At 38.3% G+C, this 13,502-nt stretch overlaps 2 protein-coding genes across 3 annotated transcripts in view; both read left to right on the top strand.

The window, feature by feature from the left end:
- Nucleotides 1–13,502, top strand: part of LOC124127176 (scavenger receptor class F member 1-like) — a 408,153-nt gene that overhangs the window by 27,755 nt on the left and 366,896 nt on the right. The gene's annotated exons all lie outside the window — the stretch shown is intronic.
- LOC124142172 (cell death abnormality protein 1-like) overlaps nt 1–13,502 on the top strand; it is a 30,665-nt gene that overhangs the window by 16,365 nt on the left and 798 nt on the right. The window contains exons 6-10 of one of the 2 annotated variants that reach the window (XM_048400043.1): nt 648–697; nt 1,689–2,249; nt 4,212–4,320; nt 4,821–4,880; nt 8,265–8,342. In XM_048400043.1, the coding sequence (XP_048256000.1) occupies nt 661–697; nt 1,689–2,249; nt 4,212–4,320; nt 4,821–4,880; nt 8,265–8,342 (845 nt within the window). In that variant the 5' untranslated portion in view covers nt 648–660. The remainder of the gene's footprint in view (nt 1–647; nt 698–1,688; nt 2,250–4,211; nt 4,321–4,820; nt 4,881–8,264; nt 8,343–13,502) is intronic. The other variant, XM_048400044.1, reaches the window with a different exon arrangement.

Genomic DNA, 13,502 nt, shown 5'->3' on the forward strand with positions numbered 1-13,502 from the left:
AGTGATCGTAACTCCATACGCTTTTAAATAGACTTAAGACTGTCGTTGCGCTACGCTCGTTTTATGGAACGGTGTCCTGGGTGTCGCGATCCTGGACTGCTGTAAGTTTTCTCTCATATTGGACGATCTCTAATTGTGCCATATGACCAATATTATGCCCAAACTATGGAAAAGTGTGCTCCGGGCAACGCATAAATACCTTGACACTGACACTTGTGAGACATCAGCTTCAAGTCTATCAATAGCTTTAATTCTCGCATTATTATTGAGTCTTCAGTCAGAGTCAAAATTCAACTGAATTTGATAGTGATTCATAAACGCATGCATATACATAGTTAACCTTTAGCTGAGATTTCTCATGATTTTTTAAGCGGTTTTGCTAACACGTGACAAATCCCATGAGCTGCATGTGAAAACTGCGTTTATGGTTCTAATGAAATAAATAAAAAAATATGTCAAAGTTCCTCTCTATTAACTCTTTCAACAATTGTGACACTTTACCAGTTAAAAAGGACCATGCAGACCACATTTTCATGTTGCAGTGCGACCTGGAAAACTATCCGTCCATCAAGTTACTTTTTAAAAAAAAATTAAAATGTATATATTCTTTGCCATTACTTGTATCTGATGGTAGTGTTTATTTTCAGCATTTCTGCAAGTATGGATGGATGTCGATTAATTCTTTACGTCGTTTTATGTAAGTATCGGTGACGATATGTGCAAAGTAATTAATTGTGGGTTCATATGTGACACGACGAAAAGGCCTATCTACCTATCTACTGCATATGGTTTAAACATATTTATGTCACAAAATGTGTGAAGATGGATTGGTAAACAAGTAAAAACTTATGTTAATGACGCTCTGGAACTGCAGATACACGGTCAAGTATTCGTTACTGTCCATGAATATGTATAGCCCTGTCCGGCACTGTACCTGAAACGGAGATGTTAAAAACATGTCTAGGAAACTTAAAATCAGGGTTGTGTATGGTGAAAATCATTACAAATTGATGAAGTCACACGTTGATCTGCAGTAAACAAACTTGTTAAGAACCTAGGCAGAGACTGACAGTAAACAATAAAGAAAATTGTCTTGAAGCTATTTATGACATTGTTATTTTTAATTTTTGAAACGACATATGTTTACAAAGTCAAAAAATCAAAATACATGTTAGCTACAATTGGTCTTCGTTCCTTTTACGCATCTTACCACAGAATGATCGTAAATTGAAAATAATTGTTCATGTAGAGTATGTTAAAAGTTCTTTGAATAATGCATTACAACAAATACTTTGACTTTATTTATGAAGATATGCCTTGTTCATTGTACATGTATAATAAAAATTATCATCTATGCACGGTTACAAAAAGATGCTTTAAAAGAAGCTTGAGATCCGCCAAACAATCAACAAAATTCTTAAATATAAATACTCAGCTAAAATCGATACCACATTCCACATGTCAATACGAATTAGTTTAAATTTGGTGTATTGTTATGTTTTGTTACATGCACATATGTCATTGCTTAACTTTTTTTTAAATAGTATATACCTGTGAAATCATGCATCAGAGCTTAACTGTTTATGAACGCACGTTCTGTGGTGACGTGTACTGATATAATCTACATGTAGCGTTGACGTGTATGTTTCAGTTGTTAAATTGTTTCACGATAACATTTTTGTTTCCAGGGTCAGTGGTTGTTGGTACACAGAATCGACAATGCCCAGCAGGTTTCTATGGTAGCAGTTGCCAGCATACGTGTCCAATGACTTGCAATAACAAGCAATGTAACATTGACAAATTTGGTCGAACTGTTTGTACCCACGGATGTGTGGATGGATACAGAGGCACCTCGTGCAGAATCCCCTGTCCAGTGAATTGTCAAGTGTGTGAACGTCTCAACGGCAGCTGCATTAACTGTAAAGATACCTTTCATGGTACTAACTGTTCTCTCACATGTGAAGAGTTGTGTCAGGGATTCCGGTGTGACACAGACCAGACATGTTCTAAAACGACTTGTCTTGACGGGTGGTATGGACAGAACTGCAGGAACAAGTGCTACCCCCGGTGCCTGACATGTACCCAATCTACTGGAAACTGCACTGCCTGTGGTGATGGCTACTATGGGGAGTTCTGTGGGTTGGATTGTCCTCGGTGCGGCTTTACAGACGGTAGTGTGGATCAGACATGTAAAGATGGATGCAACACAACTTCATGTTCAGACATCAAACGCGGCGAGTCTGGAAATAGTAAGTTACTCAACGCTTATATTGCCAAACATATTTGAATATACGGACGCGTCACACATGTGTATGTACCCATCTCTTACATCATATGAACATGCACAATGCCTTCGCTAGGTATCTGCAATGAAGTGATAAAAAATAATAGTATTGTGTGTAATGTTCTCGTAAATAACCCACACGATGATAGACGTTTTACTCCCGGAATCTATTCAGATGAAATCAATCAGTAGCACAAATCAAATTGTATTGAACGCATTTGGACGACATTCAATCTGAAGCTATCATTGCGACGTGAATAAAATATGCTGATATCTTATATGGATTTGAGAACACAAACATCTCCATTGTAGCAGTTTGGTATATAACTCTTTAACATATAATGTAGGCAACAATTTGAGGATAGATCGCGTTGAGACCTATCAGAGAGCATGTAAATTACTTGATTATAGTCACGCTTCGCACATATGAACATAACATTAACTTACAATTGACAACTATAAGTCTTATTATTGCATGATTTCAAATATGATATACACAATACACAGATTAAATGTATTAGTTTATAGTTAGTGCGATATGCAAACGGTTATCAATTGAAACGTGGCAAGTCATTTTCCCACTAATATTAACTAATCATGATTCTACTTTATAAAGCTCTCACTTTCAATTGGTCACTGCTGCTCAGAAGCGGTTTGGAATTGTTCTGGGTAAAGCTAAAAACAAATATTAAAGGAATTTAGTATAGTTTAAGACTCCATAAAGAGGTCAGTTCAAAGTTTTACAAAAACTTGGACATCTGTATTTGCACGTACTATTTACAGGCTTTGAGCAGGTGGGATTTCAGAATATATCTAAAAGTTCTTTAAACTTCGGATGGGGGTGGGGTCGAAGGCGCCGCGATTGGCTATGCAGAGTTGCGTCCCTTAGGCACGCAAAGAAACCTATGATTTTGGGTTCGAATCACGGTTCGCCTCGATTAGGCTTCTAGGTTTGTCAGCACCATACCCGTGCTCGTTGGTTTCGCCGAAGTGGGAAACGTCTGACACCTGCATCACTTCTGGCTTTCCTCCGACATTAAACTGACACGCCGTGATATAACTGGAATACTGTTCAAACCAGCGTTAAACCCACCTCACTCACTGACTGTTTCTACACTCATCCCACTCACTCACTCACTCACTCACTCATCCACCTACCCACCCACCGACCGACTCACTCACTCACTCACTCACTCACTCACTCACTCCATAGCAACCTTTGCTCGTCATTGAGGCATAGCCCGATATCATGGATAGAAATGATCCAGGCTAATATCCTCTGCATATTTGAACTTATCCTATGTTTGTTTTAACACATCAAGATGACAAGGGTGCTTTTTATCATCTGAGCAGTGGTATTCATAAAAAAGGTTTATCAGTCTTATATATGGACAGTATGCACAAGAGATACATGTTTATGCCAATACAACAATCACAAACACAATGTATTTTATGTAAATATTATTTGTACAACTTATTCCACATGACCACAACATGATGTTTTTTGTCGGCTCGGTACAATGGAGTGAGTGAGTATGGTTTTACGCCGCTTTAGCAATGTTCCAGCAATATCCCATCTGGGGACGCCCGAAATGGGCTTCACACATTGTATCTACGAGGGGATTAAAACCGGTAAAATGGATAAACTGCAGCCATATTTGAATGGTAAGGTGCACACTTCCCCATTGACAGTGATTAGCGAAATATTTTTGTCCAAAATGGATCTATTTGTCTGAGACGTGTGGATTACTACCATGCACAATCAAGTGTTCAATCTGCGTGGGGTCATGTATTCTCAACGCGTGCAGTAGTTCTACATTTACGAATGTGATACAATGATGATGTGTACATGATATCATTTTGAATGATATAGTCATATTTTATTCAATAATGTAATAATATTAAATGAAATGAATTTTTTTTCCAGATATACTGTTGTATGTGTTTATTGCCATTGCTGTGCTATTGTTTCTACTGTTGGGCATTGTCATTGCTGTGCTATTGTTTCTGCTGCTGGGCTCACGCTACACGATCATGTAAGTTGAATAGTTCCATGGGCACCATCTACCTCAGTTCTAGACATGGTGTTAGGTGCAACGAGACACTTACACAAAACGTTTTGAGTGCATGAAAGTGAACCATATGAGCGTCAGTGCGATTATCTTCATAACTGTGATTCGATATTGTACTGGAAAACAACAATATCTCCAATTGGGTTACCTCGGTGTATTTCGCATTTTGATTGTAGCTTTTTGTAGTCTGTTTCGGTGACTTGCATAAAACATAATTTTGACATCTTCGGTGGAGAAGGAGAAGTCCTTATCAAGATAACTTTTACAGGAGTAACACAGGATTGCAGACATGTATTTGATCTGTCATTAGTGAGTGAAATAATATTTTAGGTCACATGGCATTATCTCAGCTATATAGTGACTATACATGTACATGCATTCTTACATATCTCATTACAACTTTGTTCAACACTTCAAGAGGTCTTGATGATACGCGGCAATTTATATTTTATTTATGACTTCAGCAGGAAGAAAAAAGAGGCATTGGGAGGGGTTGAACTACAATTGCTTACAAGAAGAAACGGGTAAGTCTAAGATATGGCAAATATGAATAGAATGCGGCCGACAAGGCCTTCTCTGGAGTGTTGCAGTGTACTAGAGATAGTGTGACCTCCCTTAACGACAACACGAAGTTCTCGGCAGCTGTGTAGAAGTTTCTGTACCTTTACAAAAGACGTGAGGTGTGGATGTAGATATTGTAGCATGGAGATTAAATTGGAACAAAAGTATTCGACAGTAATATGGTATTACCTGTTATTACAGATGGTGCAGAAAACTGGAGTTGTAATAACACAGCAATAACAGAAAAGGTTCAAACAATTATTTCAAGAGAGACATTTTATGTGAAATGACATATACACGAGCTTCATAAATGTATCAATTACTGGTCAAAATAATCGGGGACAATATCAGACTACCGAAGTAAGCATGAAAGCATGTCTTACGCCATACGGTTTGAAGGAACATCATGGGCTACCTATGGTTTCGGATGTGTTAGGATTTATCAGGATGGTGGCAACGAAGATATGTTTCCCTCTGCATTTTAGCAATGTGTGAATTATTCCGACATTGAAGATGACATTCCTCTATTTGTTCCAACTCTAAATTATTCGTGTAATCTACTTTGAAGTCAGTTCTCAAATGTTGAATACTACCTTCATCAAATCGATACAATCATGATCATCTTCAGACAAGCTGTCACAATGTTCAGATGCTCCTGTAATAATCTTATGATTCAGAATCGATGACATCGCAATATTGACAAAGCTATATGGAAACGAGTACCCTTTTCTGTTAGAATGCGATGCTTATTCACAACTCATGACAAATTCATTTAATTTTTATCTGCTTCATCTGGGTCTACGTATATACACAAATATATAATTTGCTTCTACGGCATGTCTTTGATGATCAAAATCGCATTCTATTTACAGGTACAACTTCAACCACCCAATATGATTATTTTCTGTATCATCCAGTGGTGCAATCATTTAGCCTTGTGTTTTTTTGTGTACACTTCTAACCCACACGACAAACTTAAGTAAAAATGACATTCCTTGATTTAAGAGGCATGTGTCACTAAACGGTGACCATTGATATAGTACTTTCCTACATTCTATCTCTCTCTTTCTCGATCAAACACCACATGTCTCTTCTTCGGTGTTGTATGTCAATACATCGGCATTAAGTAGATAAAACAAGGACAGGTCAGAGTGTATGACTTCGACGTAGAACAGTGTCATGAAATATGATTATTCTTTGGTGTGCAATATTTCTGGTTGATAAATCTAACATATTCTTACTTTTAAGAGTAGCGACTATACATTATTATATCACTTATCAGGTCTCTGTTACATTTGCAAAATAATACAAATTTAAAAATACAACTGAACCTAAATGTATGTATGTTGTAAGATCCGTAAGTTGCTGAGTGCGGTATTAAACAACAAACAAACAAAACATTATATCTTTAAGAATTATGTTAACAATTCCGATGCGAATGATCCCACATGTCCTACTTCTGTTGAGACGAACACATCTTCAGAGTGAGTTAAAATTATAATTTACGTGCAGGGTTTTTCGCATCGAGTTTTCTGCTAACTTTCAAAAACGTGATTGATGTTCGTACTGCCGTAAAGACTTCGTTACATTATTTACGGATTTCAATTTGGACAATATTCAAAATTAATTTCACAGGTGTTATTGTGCAAAAGAATTATAACCATGATTAAACGAGAAACGCTATCACTTCGTGGTGGTCGCCTCATACGTAAAATGAAGGTCTCCAATTTGTATTTTTACGTGACAAAATGAGCGTCAGGTCTGTAAATATACTGAAATCTGGACAAGGCAAACCAGTGACTAAAGGCATGAGCAACGATACTCACCATAGTGGTACAATATAGGCCCCTTATCAGCCAAATCATCGAGCCATTTTTTTTACTCCTTGCAAGAATTGGGGACAGTATCTGCATCGGAATCTGAATGGGAGACAAACTTAATGTATGGACATGATGAATGATTTACTGTTTTACTTAATGCAATCAAGGAAGGACTATTTATTTACTTTGCAGAAATTATTTGGGACAATAATACCATTTTGATTCTCAAAACAAATATTTTGTAATCTCAGGAAAGAAGCAAGTTCAATTCTGTCAAAGCATTTAATTTTTCAACTTTGTACACTTCTAACCCACACGGCAAACTTAAGTAAAAATGACATTCCTTGATTTATGAGGCATGTGTCACTAAACGGTGACCATTGATATAGTACTTTCCTACATTCTATCTCTCTCTTTCTCGATCAAACACCACATGTCTCTTCTTCGGTGTTGTATGTCAATACATCAGCATTAAGTAGATAAAACAAGGACAGGTCGGAGTGTATGACTTCGACGTAGAACAGTGTCATGAAATATGATTATTCTTTGGTGTGCAATATTTCTGGTTGATAAATCTAACATATTCTTACTTTTAAGAGTAGCGACTATACATTATTATATCACTTATCAGGTATCTGTTACATTTGCAAAATAATACAAATTTAAAAATACAACTGAACCTAAATGTATGTATGTTGTAATATCCTTAAGTTGCTGAGTGCGGTATTAAACAACAAACCAACAAAACATTATATCTTTAAGAATTATGTAAACAATTCCGATGCTAAAAATAATCTCCACAATCTCCATACCTCTTTCTCTATGTTTGAAAACATAATAACTTTTGTTTAATAATCTGAAGGAATAATAATGGCAATACCATCATAATAATATCACTATTATTTATATTACTTATCCTCAAGTGAAGTAGTCCTCCACACTATACATTCAGTGAAGAAGCCCATGAACATATTAACTATGTAACATACATTAATGGAAATTAGATGAACAGTTGAAGTTAGCAAATGATTGTATTTGCCATTACTTTATTCGTACGAGTAAGCTTCTACACTCGACTTTAGTGCTTCTGTTCGATTCCGAACTCCAGATGACCCGGGTGAACCCGTGTTGACCAGGGTATAACCCCACATTTCTTCGGATATGTGTCAAGGAAATTTAACTTTCGATTTCTGATATTAATCCTTTAGATTCAATAATGGAATTTAACGTTATTTACGCGTTGTTTTCAACATTCTTGTTGTTGCACATAAATTTACACAGCAAATGTACAGGTTTGTCAAGCAATAAAACACTTGTTAACCTCTCATAGTTGTGTGATACAGCGATACACGTGGGTGTCTGTTTCTCCTTCTCCTGGCAGCCATTTAAGGTTACATGTTATTCCTTTTTTTCAGTTACGCCCTAAGTTATTCTTTATAACGTATGGTCAACCCTGGTTGCCAGAAATGTCATAACCTCGGTTAACTAATTACAATAATTGAACGCAGGCACTGACATCAATTTCAGGGACGTGAACAACGCAGCACCCACATCAGCGAATGATCCCACATGTCCTACTTCTGTTGAGACGAACACATCTTCAGAGTGAGTTAAAATTATAATTTACGTGCAGGGTTTTTCGCATCGAGTTTTCTGCTAACTTTCAAAAACGTGTTTGATGTTCGTCCTGTCGTAAAGACTTCGTTACGTTATTTACGGATTTCAATTTGGACAATATTCAAAATTAATTTCACAGGTGTTATTGTACGAAAGAATTATAACCATGATTAAAAGAGAAACGCTATCACTTCGTGGTGGTCGCCTTATACGTAAAATGAAGGTCTCCAATTTGTATTGTTGCGTGACAAAATGAGCGTCAGGTCTTTAAATATACTGAAATCTGGACAAGGCAAACGAGTGACTAAAGGCATGAGCAAAGATACTCACCATTGTGGTACAATGCCCCTTATCAGCCAAATCACCGAGCCGTTGGTTTTACTCCTTCCAAGAATTGGGGACAGTATCTGCATCGGAATCTGAATGGGAGACAAACTTAATGTATGGACATGATGATTGTATTTTACTGTTTTACTTAATGCAATCAAGGAAGGACTATTTATTTACTTTGCAGGAATTATTTGGGACAATAATACCATTTTGATTCTCTAAACAAATATTTTGCAATCTCAGGAAAGAAGCAAGTTCAATTCTGTCAAAGCATTTAATTTTTCAACTGTGTACACATCTAACCAACACGAAAAACTTAAGTAAAAATGACATTCCTTGATTTATGAGGCATGTGTCACTAAGCGGTGACCATTGATGTAGTTCTCTCCTACATTCTATCTCTCTCTTTCTCGATCAAACATCTCATGTCTCTTCTTCGCTGTTGTATGCCAATACATCGGCATTAAGTAGATAAAACAAGGACGGATCGGAGTGTCTGAGTGGGGTATTCATGATAAAAATCGGCATTTGTCCGGCATAGTACAAGCAGCCGAACACACACGCACACACACACTCACATGTGCGTGATGTCGCTAAATAAGTGTAGCTACCAGGGCCATTCAATATATAACCAGCCTAACCTATTGTTACTGCTCCTCACTTCTTCTTTTCAACATTATCACCATTGAGGTCTATGCACTTTGTCCAGCGATGTGTGAGAGCTAAAAGCCTGTTGTGATAGAAACCATGGGTTGTTCGTGTAACCACCCCTCCACTGCTGTCGTGAGTTCATCATCGGACCGGAAATGACGTCCACGCAGTTCTTTCATCAAGTTTGGGAAGGGAAAGTAGTCGCTTGGTGCCAGGTCTGGTGAGTAAGGTGGATGAGGCAATACTTTGAACCCGTTCCGCTTCACTGCGGCAACCGCAAGTCGACAGGTGTGCACTCTGGCATTATCATGTTGGAGCAGCACACCTTTTGTGATCTTTCCACGACGTTTGGCAAGAATAGCAGTCCGCAAACGGTCCAGGAGATCGGAGTAGTACTCTCCAGTAATAGTCTGGCCACGTGGCAAGTAGTCAATGAGCAAGACCCCTTTGGTATCCCAAAAGATGGTTGCCATGACTTTGCCAGCCGATGGTTGAGTCTTAAACTTTTTGGGAGGGGGTCCACCAGTCCACTGCTTACTCTGTTCTTTGTTTTCTGGGTCATAGTGTAGTACCCAGGTTTTATCACCAGTAACAATTCTCTCCATAAAGTTGTCTGCATCCCGACTGCATTGCGTCAAAAGTGCCTGACACATTGACGCACGTACAGCCTTCTGATCATCACTCAGACATTTCGGGACCCATCGGGCAGACAGCTTCCTCATACCCAGACGATCATGCAAAATGGTATGGACACTTCCCTCTGAAATGTCTAAGGCCTTGGCCATTTCTTACACCTTCATTCGCCTGTCTTTGACAACCAGTTGTCTCAAGGCTTCACTGGTTTGGTCATTGGTCACCTCTACAGGCCTGCCAGGGCGTGTCTCATCTTCCAGGTTCACCCGACCCCTCTTCAATTCTGCAACCCAGAATTTGACCTGTGCATACGAACGTGCGCTGTCACCATAAACATCTGACAATTCATCATGTATCTCCTTTCCCGGTTTCCCTTTTACGTAGAGGTACCTAATAACAGCCCTGTATTAAACCTTTGACGAAAATTTGGCAGAATCTACCCCTGCCATCTTTACAGATCACGTGTGTGACTTCAAATGCAATTTCCTCAGTGAAACTTTGTCTATGCACGTGACATACATTGGTGCACAGCACGTGACAAACATGCAACCGTTAAGATCTAATAAATAGCTTAGGCTGGTTATATATTGAATGGCCCTCGTATATAACACTCTTGAACTCACAGCACGTGACAAACATGCAACCGTTAAGATCTGATAAATAGCTTAGGCTGGTTATATATTGAATGGCCCTCGTATATAACACTCTTGAACGCGACGTCAAACCCAATTTTCCCCTCACCTCAAGTGCAACTTATAAAAAGGGACCAAGTTCAATTATTTCAAAACATATGAATTTTCAACTTTGCACACCTCCCTTTTCCACTCAACAAACCTTAGGGAAAACTTTATTCCGTGATCCTTGAGGCTTTTTTTACTAAACGAAGTGACCATTATTACATCTCTAACTTCGTAGGTTAAGGTAAAAATGTCCAAAATTAAGGCAAATGTCATCTGAGAACAGGATATAATAAAGACATTATGGAAATGTCACGGCTTTTAGGTCTTTTTGTTACCCGTGCTTTCCCCGGCCAACACAAGACAGTTGAAATACTATACTCAACAACAAAAGTTCCCGTGACACCAATATTTTAGTGCAGTAAAGTTTGGTTTTCAGAATTGTAGTACATGTAAAGAATCAAGTCACAAAAACGCAACTGCTACAGAAAAGCATGCATTCCATGCAAAAGTTGACTTTTATGCAAGCCCCATGCATTTCACTACCAAAGAATGGGTATAAAATCATGTGCGTTAACGGGATTTCATATGCATTGTTTGCCATCGTGCTGACAACAATCACTCAGAAAAACAACAAAATTACGCAATTATTCAACATTACGAAATGCCACGCCTGTCCGAAAATGAGCGTCTGTGGGCCATTGGTATGCTTGAAGCAGGATCGAATCAACGTGATGTTGCAAAAAATTTAACGTCCACAGAAATACCATTTGGTGTTTATGGCCACGTTGGCAACAGACGAATGCAGACCATGCAGACCATCCTTGTAGTGGCAGGCCACGCGTAATCAATAATCGACAAGACAACTGCATTCGAACAACACACCTACGAAATCGATTCCAGCCAGCATCAGTGACTGCAAGAAGCATCCCAAGCCTTCGACGAATATCTTCACAAACCGTACGTCGCCGCCTCATATGTGCAGGGATTGTCGCCAGAAGATTTTTTTTATGAAATCACGCATTTTCTGAAGTCAGTATGGCAAATTAAACCATTTGAACACAGGATACTTTTATCTGTTGCAAACCGAAATTGTTTCAGATTTGGTAAAAAACATAACTTTGCATTAAATCTAATTCAATGTCACAGGAACCTTTGCTGTTCAGTATATAAGGGAATACATAGACTAACAACACGACCATCAAGAAATAAATAAAGCGACACGCCCCTTTCCATATCCAATAGAAATCTCTGTATAAAGCAGAGTCGATTGTACGATTCCGACTATATCATGAGCCTGTGTTCATGAATCACTATCAAATAGTAATGATACCAGGTGTTCGCGTAACGGTTCACCTGAAAAAAACACGAGAACATATGGTAAAGTTAGAATAGGGACTTGCATTGGACAGCAGTTTTTTGTCACTGATGCGTCTAAATTTTGAAATGTCCTCCACATGTCTATCATAAAACTTTTTGAAAGCTTTACTGGGGCCTTGAATGTTGTAACCTTGATCAACGTCTGAGCAAGAGTCGTATGACTCTTATTGAAATCTTAGTTGAAAGAGCATGCTCGATTGTACCTCAAAAGTTGTGAAATGTAAACACCAAAGGCTAGAGCTGCTGGAATAATACTCGACATGAAGAAATAGTTGACGGTTGGAAAGTTGAAGTCATCCCTCTTGTCATACAGTCTTATGGAGAGTATTTTGTCACTCTGAATCTTTAAACCTAGATCTAAATATGAAAGAGATGAGGCGGTTTCACTGGTCTCCTTTATGTCTAGTTTAGGTGGGTAAATCAGTGGAAGGGTTGGTTGGTTGGTTTGTTGTTTAACGCCGCACTCAGCAATATTCCAGCTATATGACGGCGGTCTGTAAATAATCGAGTTTGGACCAGACAATCCAGTGATTAATATCATGAGCATCGATCCACGCAAATGGGATCGATGACATGCATCAACCAAGTAAGCGAGCCTGACCACCCAATCCCGTTAGTCGCCTTTTACGACAAGCAGAGTCGCCTTTTACGGCAAGCATGGATTGCTGAAAACCTATTCTTCCCCGAATCTTCAGGGGATTATCAATGAGGAAGTCCAACGTTTCACATATTGTTTTCTCAGTAAACTTTAGATGTCATCTGCTTTAGAATTTTAACAAATTGTATATGTTCCCCACGTTTCGTTACAAAAGCCCCATGGATCAAGGAATGAAGCTTTTCCTTAAGTTTCTCATGTGGGATAGTGGTGTGCAAAGTTGAAAAATCAAATGTTTTGACAGAATGCAACTTGGTTCTTTTCTGAGATTGTTAAAGGTCAAGCAAAGAGTTTTTGAGAATGTACATTGTATTAATTCCACTTATCTCAAATACTTTTTGTCCATTGGCCATTTTAACAGACGAGTCATTCAATTGATTAGTTATTATTTTAGGTTAAACGAGCTCAACAATTTCGTTAAGTCTAAGTAGTACTAGGCTTGTAACAGACGGCTAACGGGATCGGGTGGTTAGGCTCGCTGACTTGGTTGATGCATGTTGACCTGGTTGACTTGGTTGACGCTCATGATGTCAATAAATGTATTGTCTGATTATTCACAGACCGCCGTCATTTTGCTGGAATATTGCTGTGTGCGGCGTTAAACAACAAACAAACAAATATTTACAAACGCAGTCATATAGCTAGAATATTGCTGAATGCGGCCTTAAATAACAAACAAACAAGCAAACTGTACCTATATATATATATCTGTATATATTTCTATCTATATCACTATATATAAAAGATCTTTATCATGTTTACGTTGGATGGGGAACGCCAGGTCTAGGTATTCCATGCTTTGTACCTCGTTTAATTCTATCT

Source organism: Haliotis rufescens, unplaced genomic scaffold, assembly GCF_023055435.1.
Source record: "Haliotis rufescens isolate VD_foot unplaced genomic scaffold, xgHalRufe1.0.p SCAF_2, whole genome shotgun sequence".
NCBI classification, from domain to species: Eukaryota; Metazoa; Mollusca; class Gastropoda; order Lepetellida; family Haliotidae; genus Haliotis; species Haliotis rufescens.